Source organism: Rattus norvegicus, chromosome 7 (genome assembly GCF_036323735.1).
Source record: "Rattus norvegicus strain BN/NHsdMcwi chromosome 7, GRCr8, whole genome shotgun sequence".
Taxonomy (NCBI): Eukaryota; Metazoa; Chordata; class Mammalia; order Rodentia; family Muridae; genus Rattus; species Rattus norvegicus.
In genome coordinates, this window is record NC_086025.1 from 127,286,844 (window position 1) to 127,300,899 (window position 14,056).

At 42.3% G+C, this 14,056-nt stretch overlaps 1 protein-coding gene across 5 annotated transcripts in view; it reads right to left on the minus strand.

Annotated features, from left to right (window-relative positions):
• Adamts20 (ADAM metallopeptidase with thrombospondin type 1 motif, 20) overlaps positions 1-14,056 on the minus strand; it is a 131,788-nt gene that overhangs the window by 11,306 nt on the left and 106,426 nt on the right. For 4 of the 5 annotated variants that reach the window (XM_039080333.2, NM_001421315.1, XM_039080335.2 and 1 more), the window contains 9 exons: positions 12,237-12,404; positions 7,030-7,203; positions 6,352-6,522; positions 4,577-4,780; positions 3,696-3,825; positions 3,400-3,494; positions 3,224-3,315; positions 2,520-2,653; positions 275-366 (listed from right to left, as the gene is read on the minus strand). In XM_039080333.2, coding sequence (XP_038936261.1) covers positions 275-366; positions 2,520-2,653; positions 3,224-3,315; positions 3,400-3,494; positions 3,696-3,825; positions 4,577-4,780; positions 6,352-6,522; positions 7,030-7,203; positions 12,237-12,404 — 1,260 coding nt within the window. Of the gene's footprint in view, positions 1-274; positions 367-2,519; positions 2,654-3,223; positions 3,316-3,399; positions 3,495-3,695; positions 3,826-4,576; positions 4,781-6,351; positions 6,523-7,029; positions 7,204-12,236; positions 12,405-14,056 lie in introns of those variants that run through there. The other variant, XR_005487344.2, reaches the window with a different exon arrangement.

Sequence of the window (14,056 nt, forward strand, 5' to 3'; positions counted from 1 at the left end):
GGGGCCAGGTTGAAAGGTTAAAATGATGGCATGTCACGGAAAGAGGATTTGAACACGTTACAGGTCTTGCTCCCGAATCTTTGAAATGAACTTAATATTGGCTAAAGTGGCTTTCCTTCGGTTGATTTACAACACTTCAAATAAGTGCCTAGAGAGAGCTTTAGATATCTAGTCTTTTACGTTTTGTGCGATGTTCTGCTCAAGAAAATTAGTGAAGAGAAACACTAAACGTTTCATTATGAAGAAAACGCGTGCTGAGATACGCATGAGGTACCTGTGGGCATCTGGCAGCACTGTAGCAGTCTCCAGCTGTGGCAAATGGAACTGCCTTTCCAAATAGTGTCCGGGAGAAAAGAAGATCCGTCGCTGTAAAAAAAAAAAAATACAGCTCATTACCATGGAAACATCAATGTCCTCTTTATTTTTGAATATGCAGTTTCCATAGCATCTTAAATATATTTATATGATTAGTAAAAATTTTAACAAAATATTACCACAATAGCATATAATATAGCACTGCCTCAAAACAGATACATTTTTAACACAAAAATATGCATCGCCTGAATAGTCCTAAAAAAATTCACAGGTACATCTCAAATTAAAGAAAAATATGAAAAAAAAACACTAAATAGTTTTTCACATTTATTTACCTGTATTATTTCACAGCAGATCTCTCACATAGACAGAGTGGGCTCAAGAAGAAAATCACAGGGGTTGGGGATTTAGCTCAGTGGTAGAGCGCTTGCCTAGGAAGCGCAAGGCCCTGGGTTCAGTCCCCAACTCCAAAAAAAAAAGAACCAAAAAAAAGAAGAAGAAGAAGAAGAAGAAGAAGAAGAAGAAGAAGAAGAAGAAGAAGAAGAAGAAGAAGAAGAAGAAGAAGAAGAAGAAGATCACAGAAAAACAAAAAAACCTTTTCAAAGGAAGACCCTTCATGCTAAGGCTGTGTGAGCCCACCTCTGCTGTATCTATACCAATTCACTGGTACAATTCTTTCCCTCTATCGTTTGTGGACGTTAGCGACGTCTGCTGATCGTCATCGTCACTGGAGATTCTGTATTAAAATACCATGGCTAGATTCACTGGATCAAAGACAGGTTGTGCAGAATCCCTGAACTCGGTTAATGCACTCAGTCCTGCTGGCATCATTAGTCACCTCAACGAGGTCCCAACAATGGCTGTCAGTGCCACTGAGTTGATTCAAGACATTGACAGGTCACACTGCGCACCCGGTGATAATGGCACTGGGTCCTTTGAAGGCAGTCCCCCGAAGGAGCATTTCTGCAAATACCTCATCTCTAACGACCGCTATACAAACTGTCAGGCCTTCCTTAAGCTGCCAGAGGAATTGCGTGCACCTCCCAAGCCTCAGTCAGTATGGTCACGGTGGGCTTGCAGGCAGAGTGGATAGACAACACATCCACGAAGTTACAGACAGTTACAAATCAGACCTACTCCGAGAAAGGACGCCGTTAAGCAGGTCATGACCTGCTGCTTCTTTGTGACACCATAGATTGGAGCAGAATACAGACACAAGTTTCAGAGTATTTTAGTGTCTCCTCCAAAAGCATGAGCTGTCAGTAACATAGGGATCCCTGCTGGTGTTTGCACAGTCTGTTTGCCTCTGATGAAGGGCAGCCCATCAAGCAGGCATCATCCTGTGGATTCTGGGCAGGTATGTCTAACTTTACATGCCCAAACTGAAGTGCATTTACTTTATGACCAGCATACTGCAGGGTCCATGCATACCTGTGACTTGAGTAAATTACCAGTTAATTTCTAGAACAATGGCATGGTCCCCAGCCCCAGTTCTCTGAGCAGGTCTCCATCCCTCCTCAGTGGCCCTTAACTAACTGTAATCTGGGATGGGTCACTCTCATAAGCTTAATTTCATCACCTGTGACATTTTGACGTAATACCTGTCTTATCTGATATGGGATCGTTTGAAAGATAAAATGATATGATATGGAAAAGTATGATATTTAATAGATTATAATCTGGAACTAGCTATTCCTTTTTTTTAAAAGATATATTTATTTATTTTATATATATTAGTACACTGTAAATTCAGACACACCAGAAGAGGGCATCAGATTCCATTACAGATGGTTGCGAGCCACCATGTGGTTGCTGGGATTGGAACTCAGGACGTCTGGAAGAGCAGTCGTGCTCTTAACCACTGAGCCATCTCTCCAGCCCCCGGAACTAGCTATTCCTTAAAGCCTTACACAAAAAGCCTTACACTTAGGTTAAGAATATCAGTTTCTTTGAATTTCATACGGTTAGGAGTTGTTTTGAGGGACATAGCGTGATTTGAAAGAGAAATATCTTGTTACTGTCACTGTATATTTGTATCAAAGGTCCCCATACTTTCTGTCGTTATAAAGTATGTATCTAATAACTGTTAAGGAAACCATTCTGTACAACCGTTCTTCATTATGTCCTGTCATATATACCCGTACATTGCTGGACTTTGCCTTAGCAAATGGAGTACTTTTGTTTTCCAGAGTCCCAGCACTTACTTTTGATTTGCATGGATGCGAGATCAACTCTCACTTTGCTAAAAACAGTGTATCCGGCAGGTGGGTAGTCATTTTCACACGCACAGTCTGCCCTCCTACTTCCGTTGAAGGGGCATTCGTAGGGATTTTGAAGTCTGTAAGAACATTGGATATTTTAGTACTTGGTGCATTTGTTAGACCCCAGTGTGGCAAAGGATGAACATAGAGGAGGAAAAAACAGAAGGCGCCCTTCTGCCCTTCCACACCATAGCGACAACACATTAACCGGGAAAGAAGCAGAATTCACCATGGCTAACAAATGGAATTCTCACTGGGAAAACCAGGGACGAGCTGTGCAAAAAAAAAAAATTGAGGGGCTGGGGATTTAGCTCAGTGGTAGAGCGCTTACCTAGGAAGCGCAAGGCCCTGGGTTCGATCCCCAGCTCCGAAAAAAAGAACCAAAAAAAAAAAAAAATTGAGATGTAATTCTCCCAGTTTTTGTTACTAGAATTCATTGTATTTCTATGAAAACAGACAAGGTCTTAAACTTATCCCTTCTGTATTGCCCCACACTAACACTCTTTGTGGTTACAGGCCAACAGATGACTAAGGTCCTATTGTGTCCCCCTCCTTCTCAATTTCCTGCACAATGTGTAAATGATTCCAATGCTGTGACAAAGTCTATGAGCCCTAAAAGTGCACGGATAGTATAAAATGTCCCTTACCTAAGGCCATATATTTCCGAAAAGTTGTCTTCAACTTTGACCAGGGGTAAATATTCTCTAGGGTTCTCCAGCTGCATGCCTGAGCAATGAATCTGAGGGGACACACAGACATCTAGAAAACATTTCCCAATGGCAAGATCAAGGTGAAAATCAGTTAGAAGTGGTTCTCGTGGTACCTTCAATATTCTTCCCCTGACGTTAAGATCATAGTTGCCATCCTTGGTAATGTTGTTTGTAACTTGGATTTCTTTGCAGGTGGTGAGTAATTTACCTTCAAAGAGAAATGAATGCAGCAAATCAGGACTGAGCAAATTCCAAGCAGCGTGGACCTGACCATCAGAACCATTGCTGTACTCTGAAGGTCTGATGGTTCGTGTTGCAGGGCGTGGCAACTGCATATATCTATGCTGACATTTTAACTGGAGCTTAGGGGACACTGGATGCTGGAAAGAGTTTCGAGTCTATTACTTACAGTCATTGGCATAACATTTCTTTTGGGCATCTGGCTTTAAACGCTTTAAACATAAGTCACTGGGCCAACCGTTCTCAGTCCTGCACGCTACTCTTCTCTCCATTATCCCATTTCCACAAGTTACTGAGCACTGTCAACACAGTAAAGGTTGAGGTAAAATGGATAACAAGTAATGAGGCCAGGAAACCCACACTGCCTTCTCCAAGACTAGGCCCTTTCAGAACAAAGTGAGGGTCAGTAACGGTTAGAACTACAGAAGATGCAGAAATAGGCTGGGGCTGTGTCCTCGCTGGGGTCAAGATATCCTTCAGGACGAGCCCCCGGCTGTTTCTCGGTGACGGGGTTCATGTCATTAATTTGTACAGCTGTAACAGTTGCACACTACGATCACCCAGTGATTAATTGGTGGGGCCTATTAAAACTCCTTAGACACATAACACACTCCAAACAGCAAATCTTAATCTCATTTATTACTGCTACTATAGCTACCTTGACATTTCTTTCTCTCCTGACGAAATTATAGAGTAATGTCTTTGTATTTCTATTAGTTAAGCTGATAGAATGTAGTATAAGTAATACTTATTACGTATAGATTAGAGAAAGCTACTACTTTTCTTCCCTTCGCTGATACATTTTTCCAGAGGTACCTGCATAAAGCACAAGCTATTGTACGTGGCCTTTGAGGACTACGGATGAGGATCCGTTTTACCTTCTTACAAGCAAGTTAGAGAAAGCACAGAGAGTAAGGTAGGCATGCAAATAACTAATGAATTGGATTTCAGACCATGGCGTAGAAGGTAACTTGGGAGGTCTACTTGAAAATGCAGGCTACAAAGGTCTTCTGCCTGGGAAAGGCAAAGGGTCCTAAATTCTGGACTGACCTTGCTCCACTTTCCCACTTTCCAAGTGGCTCCACGCAAACAACTTCTAATGTCGCATTTGTACACCTGAGGAGAAGGTATCACGGGGCACTGCCCGTAGTTTACAGGCCGAAGTTGATGATGGAATGCATTTTTCTTAGGCGGCTGGATCCTGGTACAGTATGTAATCCTCTGTGAGTAAGTGAGCCCACAGTTACCTGCACACTGAAAAAAAACGCACACTGGTAAAGGAGTGAGGAAGCCTGAAACTCACCCTGAGCCCTCATATCCGTCAGCAGCTTCTCGTGTCTCAGGCCTATCGACTCTACTGCAACTCGATTAACCAGCTTCATTCACAGGTTGGGAAACGAAGGGGCATAGACATCTAGGCAGCTCACATAGAGTCACACGGGAAAACATGGAACGTTGAGGTTCAGCCTAGATATCGTGTTAGAGGAGCCCAGGAGGTTTCTCTCTGCCCCTTGTGAACTCTACTTGCCCCCTCTCCTGTTCCCATTCCGACAGTCCTGGTTACTTAGACAATAGAATCTGAGGATAGGAAGTACTCACGAACCAGTGTGCATTTCCTTTCACAGGACTGTTTGGCTACTCTGAGTCCCTTAAATTTTGATATGAATTTAGGAGCAGCTGGATAAATTTGTGAAAGCTTAGCTGGAAATGTTTTTTTTTTTAAAAGTCAAGCAAAGCATTGCGGTTAAACTGAGTCTCAGCGGAGACGCCCAGTGAGTTCGACAAGGGAGGCTAACCTCCTCCTAAAGATGCGTTGGGTTCAGAGAGAAGCCGCGTGCAATTGTAGACGTGGGCGATGACTTCATATTAGAAACGGAAATAACCAAAATGTGTCAGACCTGAATATCTGAACTAGGGTTATAAGACTCAGAACTCCTTCCATATATAGATATGATACCTAAGGCCCAAAGAACCACAATTGTAAAAGGGATAATGAATCAGACATCAAAAATAAAATGTGTGTCAAGAAAGTGTCAGGTATGGGAAACCTACCTTCTGGTTGTCAGAGACCTTCCCCTAAACAGCATGGGCCATTGCCCCTGTCCTTGGTTGGTCCAGAACTTGAAAGTAAGACCTTATTGCTGAAGACAGCATGTGACTTGGAGGAATTGAGCTAGAACTGATTGGAAGTTTCCTCCATGGGGACAAGATCTCCTAGTATTGGAAGGTGCTGCACAAGTAACTGAGGCAGAGAAGCAATAAAGGCCTCCCCTGTAGGAAAGCCTATGGCCGGTAACTCACATCCACCATGGCAAGATAGACTCAAGGGTGAACTAGAGACCCAGATCTTGGAATCCTAATTGGACTGAAGGCCCGCTTACTAAGAAAGGATCCATGCCCTGATACGGTCAACTAGTCAGCTACTCATAGCTGGTGAGGTCATGACCCTACAGCAGTGGTTCTCAACCTTCCCAGTGCTGTATCCCTTAAGACAGTTCCTCATGATGTGGTGACCCCCGATCACAAAATTATTTTCATTGCTACCTCATAACTAATTTTCTACTGCTATGAATCTGAATGTAAATATCTGATACGCAGATGGTCTTAGGTGACCCCTGTGCAAGGGCCATTGGAGCCAAACGTGGTCACAACCCACAGGCTAAGAACTGCTTCCCTAGAGGAAAACTTACATTCCCAATCCAGTTAATTCCCAACTATTCTAAATCACAGGAAGGTGTAGCTCTAACCCCGGCATCCAAGACCCTTTTTTTTTGGCCAGGGTGTTTTATGACAGCCACAGGAAAAGAAACCAAAAGCGACCTTACCTGCGACGAGTCTCCTGTCACCACCATGTACTTGCAGTGAGAATTCCTGCACTTTTTGATCGAAACGGGTTTCGTTAAAGGGTCACAGAGACTTTCATTCACTTGCATGTTTCGTTCATTCACGCATTTCACCAGCCGATAGGTCTCCTTTTTCTTACAGGATGTTGAACACTGGAAACACAATGGGAAAACCAATAACACTTTCCTATGTGCACGGTCCCAGCAAGTTTGCTCATCAAGCCGTGGATGGAGTGGTAGGTAACCGTAAAATCGGCACTCCAGCGGGGAGGCGGGAGGATTAGGAGTTCCGGGGCTGCCAGGGCTACAAGAGCCTCTGCCTCAAAATAAAGCGGCAGGGAAGACAGGGTAGAAAGAGAGGAGGCGGGGTGGGGCTGGGGGAGGGAGGGAAAGAAAGGAGAGGGGAGGGGAGGGGAGGGGGTGAAGGGGGTGAAAGGAGGGCTCAGCAGATACAGCGCTGAAGAGCAAGCCTGTCAACTTACATTTAACTCTAAGAACCCGCAGTGTCCTCTGACCCCCACAACAACACACACAGCAGCACCCAACAGCTTTCACACATTCCCATCGCACTCATACGCATGCGCAAATGCGAGATGATGTTAATAAGGTTTTGAAAAATTACAAAGCACAGTTAAAGGCCAGGCCCTTGTTACCACTCACGTCTAGCCAGTCTCCTGTTGTCCACTGGTACCTCGTACAGTCCTGATGCCAGCATGGCCGTTGCACCTGAGGCCGGGTAGAAGGCTCACACATGTCTTCAGCCACTCGACCAGTGCCTCTCAGTCTGCAGTACACCTCCCTCTGCTGTACCCCAGACCCACAGGTCACAGAGCACTAGGAAGGAACCCAGAGGGTCTGAACAAGACAGCTAGCACATACCGAATCACATACTGATAACAAACCAGAACATTGTACTCTTTCTTATTTGTTGTAGACATGGCCTGACATTGTATCATATGTTAGATAGAAAAGTCTGTACAGTGACTGTGTTTACTATTGTGTTGTCTAGAGATTCTGTATAAAGATATGGATTTTAAAAAAACACTGTTATTCACAAAGTTACATTGTCATTCACAAAGTACTTCAAGTTTTCAGAAATTGTCAGCTGAATAAGGCTATGCTAGATGGTGTCCCAGTGTGGTAATCTTTTCCTGAATTAAATATACTTAATGTCCATAAAAGTCACAGCATAGGGCTGCTGCATTGTTTTAAATGACACATAAGTTCTAACACTGTGCCTATCATTTGCCACTAAACAATAATTTCTAAGGCTTTTGATGTACTAATTTTCTTTTTTTTCTTTTCTCATTTTTATTATTTTTTATTGGATATTTCTTTATTCACATTTCTAATGTTATTCCCTTTCCTGGCTTCCTGTCCATAAGCCCCCTATACCCACCTCCCCTTCTTCTATAAGGGTGTTCCCCTCTTCATCCACCTGTCTTCCTCCTTCCTAACATTCCCCTACACTGGGGGTACAACCTTGGCAGAACCAAGGGCTTCTCCTTCCATTGGTGCCCAACAAGGCCATCCTCTGCTACATATGCAGTTGGAGCCATGGGTCTGTCCATGTGTAGTCTTTGGGTAGTGGTTTAGTCCCTGGGAGCTCTGGTTGGATGGCATTGTTGTTCTTAAGGGGTTGTAAGCCTCTTCAGCTCTTGGGATCCCATTCTCAGTCCAATAATTGGCTGCTAGCATTCGCCTCTGTATTTATCAGACTCTGGTTGTGTCCCTCAGGAGACATCTATATCTGCTCCCTTTCAGCATGCACTTCTTAACTTCATCCATCTTACCTAGTTTTGGTGGCTGTATATATATATATATATATATATATATATATATATATATATATATATATATATATATATATGGGTCACATGTGTATATATATGAGTCTCTGAATGGCCGTTCCTTCAGTCTCTGCTCCAAACTTTGCCACCATATCCCCTCCTATGGATATTTTTGTTTCCCCCTTTTAAGAAGGAGTGGGAGCATCTGCATTTTGGTCATCCTTCTTCTTGAGCTTCATGTGGGCTGTAGATTGTATCTTGGGTAATTCAAGCTTTTGGGCTAATATCCATTTATCAGTGAGTGCATACCATGTGTGTTTTTCTGTGATTCGGTTACCTCACTCAGGATGATATTTTCTAGTTCCATCCATTTTTGCCTATGAATTTCATGAAGTTATTGTTTTTAAGCTTTGCCCTCTCCATTTAGCCCACACTGCACTCCTAGGAATGAAGCCTCAGCAAGTTTTCAGCTCTGGGATGACAAGAGGTGTTTGCAAACCCAGTAGTCCCCATGTAGCAGATACTGACAGCAGAGAGCTGTGAGGCCAGCGTTAACAAATATGTGTAGGAGGTTGGAGAATGTTTATTAATTATAAATTTGGTTGTCTGTGTCTCATGTTACTCCAGAAAGGCTTGGGGATCGAACGGGGCAGCACTGCTTGAAGACTCACAGGTATTCTCAGTAGAAACAGTATAAGAAAACACTCTAGCTGTTTTTTCAAGCTCTCTGTTTTTACAGCACCCCCGAGGATCAAATCTCCTTTTTTTTTTAACTGCAAAATATGTTTTATTATTAGAAGAAGTATTTAAATCTCACAAAAGCTAAGATCTGAGTTTACCCAGTGACTTAGATCCCTCTTACAAAGCATGGCAGCCTTCACTTAAGTGGCTGCCAAGTCGGATCCCTCTGGCTTGCATACATAACGAGCGGCCACAGACTTCAAAGAGACTTTCTGTCTCTTCACGTCTGAATACTGTGCACGTTCCTACGGCTTATGCTGACCGGAGTGCTGTGCTCATTAAAAGTCATGTAACCCTCAGTGTAGAGATAAAAATGCATGCTCTGCACCAAGCGTATTGGGCAGACAGACGTGCAGGTTAGCTCACCTGAACCTCTCACAAACATGATTAGCCCGTAAAATAGTCCTGTTTTATAGCCCTGAAAACAATCCAGACAATTTGAGAAAATAAACTGTATTTGGCCAAGACCCTCACTGTTACCTTCAAAATGGATTCTTAGAAAAAAATATCCCCCCCACCCCACGCAAATAAAAACTTCTGAGCAAGAAGTTCAACCAAACAAATACTGTTTCGTTTTAAGTGAACAAAACATGAGGTTTGTTTGGTTTTTGTCTTTTGGTCATAACATACATTTAGAAAAATAATCATGGAGGCCTTGAATAGCGGTATTAGATTCTAGATTTCTGTATTCTCGGCATGGATCTCTTCCCTAAAATGAATACATACAGAGACACCATGAGAAGGATGTGCTCCTCAAGATCGTTTCCTACATCAAATCTAAGTAAGTAAATTATACTCGTAGCACATGCTGCTTTATATAGAGATCATTGCTCTTTACAGAATTGCTCAAATGAACAATATGGAATCCATCTTTCCCTTTACTTACTCCCCACAGTGTGTCTGTCACACAGTGGGGTCTCTCAGTTCCTCTATCTATTGAGAAAGTATGGGACCTGTATCATAGCCACCTTGTTAATGTGGTCAAATAGAGTAGAACGATGTCCTTTCTAAATTCCTTTCTAAATTTCCCAGCCTGTTGTCCTTGATCAAAGGGAGATGAGTAAGCTCAGGGTTTCATCACCATCTTTCCCCAGATTTACAATAGCTTCCCTGGGTGTGCAGTAGCCATTACCTACTTTCTTATAGCGTGACTTAAAATACGACTGTGACTGTATCTTGTGTAACTTACCCCTGTCTTTAACGGGTAAGACTGAAACCTACCTCATGTTAACTTTTACACAACTATTTCAGGCTACCATCTTGTGCTGTCTCAAAGACAATGGCTATCGTGTTTAACCAAGTACCTTCCTTGACACGTGGCCACATTTGTTTTAGCTTGAACATGGTGAATTAGTTACAAAAGGACTCGCTGTCTCTTTACCGATGTACTCCTCAATGTCGTCCTGCTTTGGGTTTATTGAGCTTAGAAGACCATTGTATCCCTCATGGCCCAAGATGTGCAGAACATCAGCAGGATAGTTCTCCCAAAGACAGCGAAATACTGAAAAGTCAATGGACCACAGGATCCACAGATATTTCCAGTGCTTAGTGGACAACTCTCAAGCTGAGCTCAGGCTGAACCAAGAGGCATGGTTGTGAAGTAAGAGAGAGTTAGTTGTTCTTGTTCACCAACATTCCTGTGGGTCAGCAGCACCCTTCTCTGCTGTGCTACATCTGTCCATAATTGTGTCACGGGGGAGCTTTTCTGGCCTTTGACATCCGCCCCATAATAGCAAACCCATCATTTGTTCTAAGAAGCTGTCTTCGATGACTACCAAAGGTGAAACGACGCAAGTTCTGCTAAAGGAATGAGTTTCAGGGGCTAAAACCAAGAAAGACATGGGTGCTCAGTACAAAGTCCCCCATCTTTTGTAATTGTTTTTTTTTCTTGTCATAGAAGCTCCATTCATCCACATTGTCCCTGGGTCTGTGACACAAACAAATAGCCACTTGTGTGGGTCTTGCTGTTTGATTTATTCTATAAAAAGTACTGACATGAAGCCAGCAATTGCAGGCTGTCCCTGCACTACATCTGGTAATGTGTTCTACACATGTGTGGTTTCAGAAGGACTCGCAAGATAATTGCTGCCTGCCTCTTTGTGCCAATTGTATAAACCGTAGCCTTAGACTGCTCTAATATAAGAACCGTCAAATGAATTCATTTCTAGCGCCACCTTGCACGATGCCTCCATGACAGAGACTGGTCTGAAAAAAATGACTGGCCAGATTGTTCAAGTGACGTCTTTCAGATGGGGTGCATTTCATCTGGCACAGGATAACGTTTTCGATGTAAGTATTTTGTGGTGCACGTTAATGGCTGCTGCTAAACGGTGATAAACATTGATTTATAAGACCATTTGTGTCTTCTTTCCAGATGTGTGGCTTTAGGGGGAAATTAAAAACTTGAGTCATGAGAAAGAGCAAATGAACTCACCACCCGCTTACACACGCTTCCTAGAAACAGGGGAGCGGGGCGCTGTTTTGGATTTGTGTTTCGGAATCCCTGCTTTGCTTGTTAACCCCACAGTGAACAGATCCCTCAGTGTTTTAACTCCTAACTGTGACCCCAAGTGCCATCCACATGGATACTTGCACCTACAGGGGAAACTTCCAGAATTCCCATCTCCCTTGATCAGTGCCAAGCTAATGGACAATTTACAATGAAAGATACAAACAATTTTCTTTCAAAGTTGAATTGGCAGCCTGCACCTTATTCATTTACCAGTTTCTTTCACACTGAGACTTCTTAGCCCATCCAAAGCCACCTAGAGCTCGCACCACATTTCTTTGGTCTCCGGTTGCAATTCTGCATGCAATTTACTAGTTGTCTCTCCAGGATGCAGTCTTAACTCAAGTCCAAGATTCCGAGATGCAGACAAAGCCATTACTGTATACGTCACTGTGGATACGGTTTGTTGTTCGATAAACTAGATCACATCAGAAGCCTCGAGCTTAGCATGAAGCTTAGAAGCCTCATTAGCACAGTCTCTGAGAACTTATCACCTCAAAAATTGAAGTCATTAAATTATTTTACCAATAGAATTAAGCGAATGCAACCACAGTGACAGCGTTGAGCACAGTGCAGAAAAAATGCTACAATAAAAGACACCTTGAAGAAATAAACCTTTCCAAGCTACTACAAACGACTACTGAGCTTGGGTTGTTAAAATGTAAATACAGATTTCTCGAGATGATAGATGATGATGATAGATAGATGATAGATAGATAAGTAGATGACAGATAAATGATAGATAGATAGATAGATAGATAGATAGATAGATAGATAGATAGATAGATAATAGAGATGACAGGTGACGGTTGTAAAATGTCACATACCTCCTTCCATTTATTGGCTTTCCACGAAGGGCATCGTCCTGATCTGCAAGGTTTGTGAGTCCGAGGTTTATGCAAATGACTGCAATATTTTTCTTCTAGTTTCCTTTGGACTTGATCAATGCAGAGAACCTCCCGGTACTTTATGCCTTTACCACAAGAAGCTGAGCACTACAGGAAAAATATAGGCACACACTTAATATATTTTTATTAACTTATCTTTAAGAAACATAAAATGAGGTAAGCAAAACACCATTGCTTTGACATTCTTGTTACACGTGGTCTGGTACGTGCAGTTGGCAAGTATTTGAAATTTGTCAGTTTGCCCTGAACCTTTCATAAAGTATAAAATTGCTATTCCTTCTTTGTCTAAGATACACTAGGCATAGGCTCTGATGCACAAAGACTTAGATTTTCTGAGGTTAGAGACTGCCTTCCACTAATTGTATGTGATGTCTGACCTGTTACCAGGTTTGTACATAGAGTCACCACTTTGTATGTTTGTATTATCATATCTTTTTATAGTGAAACATATTTTTCTCAGTAAAAACAAAAAATCCTCATGGTGACTCAGTACAGTAACCTACTGAAGTGGACTTTTGTTTTAAATCCTTTTATATCTGTGTTTTGTACCACTGTGTCAGGCATACCTCTTGGAAGCCTTCCTATATAGACATCAAATTGCTTGGAGATATAATTCCATGTGCTAGGCCAGTGCCGTGCTGCACACAGGCTGGCTTTGGCATGGAATACTAATTTTATACAAATTCCTCTCACTGGGAAAGAGAGGTTAAAACACCAGTTCTACAGACTTGTCCTGAAGATCAACCTAAGAGAAAGAGTGTGAAATCTTTGGTAGAGTCCTAGATGGACCATACCCATGTGGATTCTTTTTTTTTTTTTTAACTTTTTATTAGATATATTTCGTTACTTACATTTCAAACGTTATTCCCCTTCCCGGTTTCCTGTCCATAAGCCCCCATTCCCTCCCCTTACTTTCAGAATACCATATGGGTATTCCTCCTATACATCCCCCTTACTGCCCCCCATATTCTCCTGCACTGGGTGTCCAACCTTGGCAGGACCAAGGGCTTCCCCTTTCACTCATGCCTAATCCATGTGGATTCTTACAAACTATTAAATTATTCTTCTACCATTCTTCTTCATGGGTTTTCAGGGAGGACACAGATAACTTCAGCATGACAGACAGACCCTGGGAAAGTTACACAGGGAAGACATGGATCCCAGACTACTCTAAATTTACATCAATGGACAAGTTGTGCCTCTTTTCACCAACTCTTGAACTTACACAATAAAAAGTCTTTTTAAAAAACAAGTGGACATTTGGTTCACTTGGAAATATACAGTGTGATAATATTAGTATATTATATGTATATCTGTACACATAATTATACACATGTGCATACATCTATATACATATATTATACATGTATATAAATATATGTGCATACAAAAATTATAGAAGCTGGAAAGGTAGCTCAGCAATTAAGAGTGCTTTCTGCTTGATTGTGAGGGGGAGAACTTGAATTCTAGCATCCACATAACGAGCTGCGTGTGTCATAAAAGCCTGTTTTAACTCCTGCTTCCAGAGTCCAGCATCCTCTCTAGCCTCTGCTTATGTCTTCACACCCATGTGTGCATGCAAGTGTGTGTGTGTGTGTGTATGTGTGTGTGTGTGAGTGCATGTTTTTGAATGTATGTGTATACTCAAGTGCGCATGCTCTCCTTATGCAGACTCATGCACACACACACAAAGTCATGTGACGGAATCTTAGGGGGATCATGTGTGTTCACAGACAACA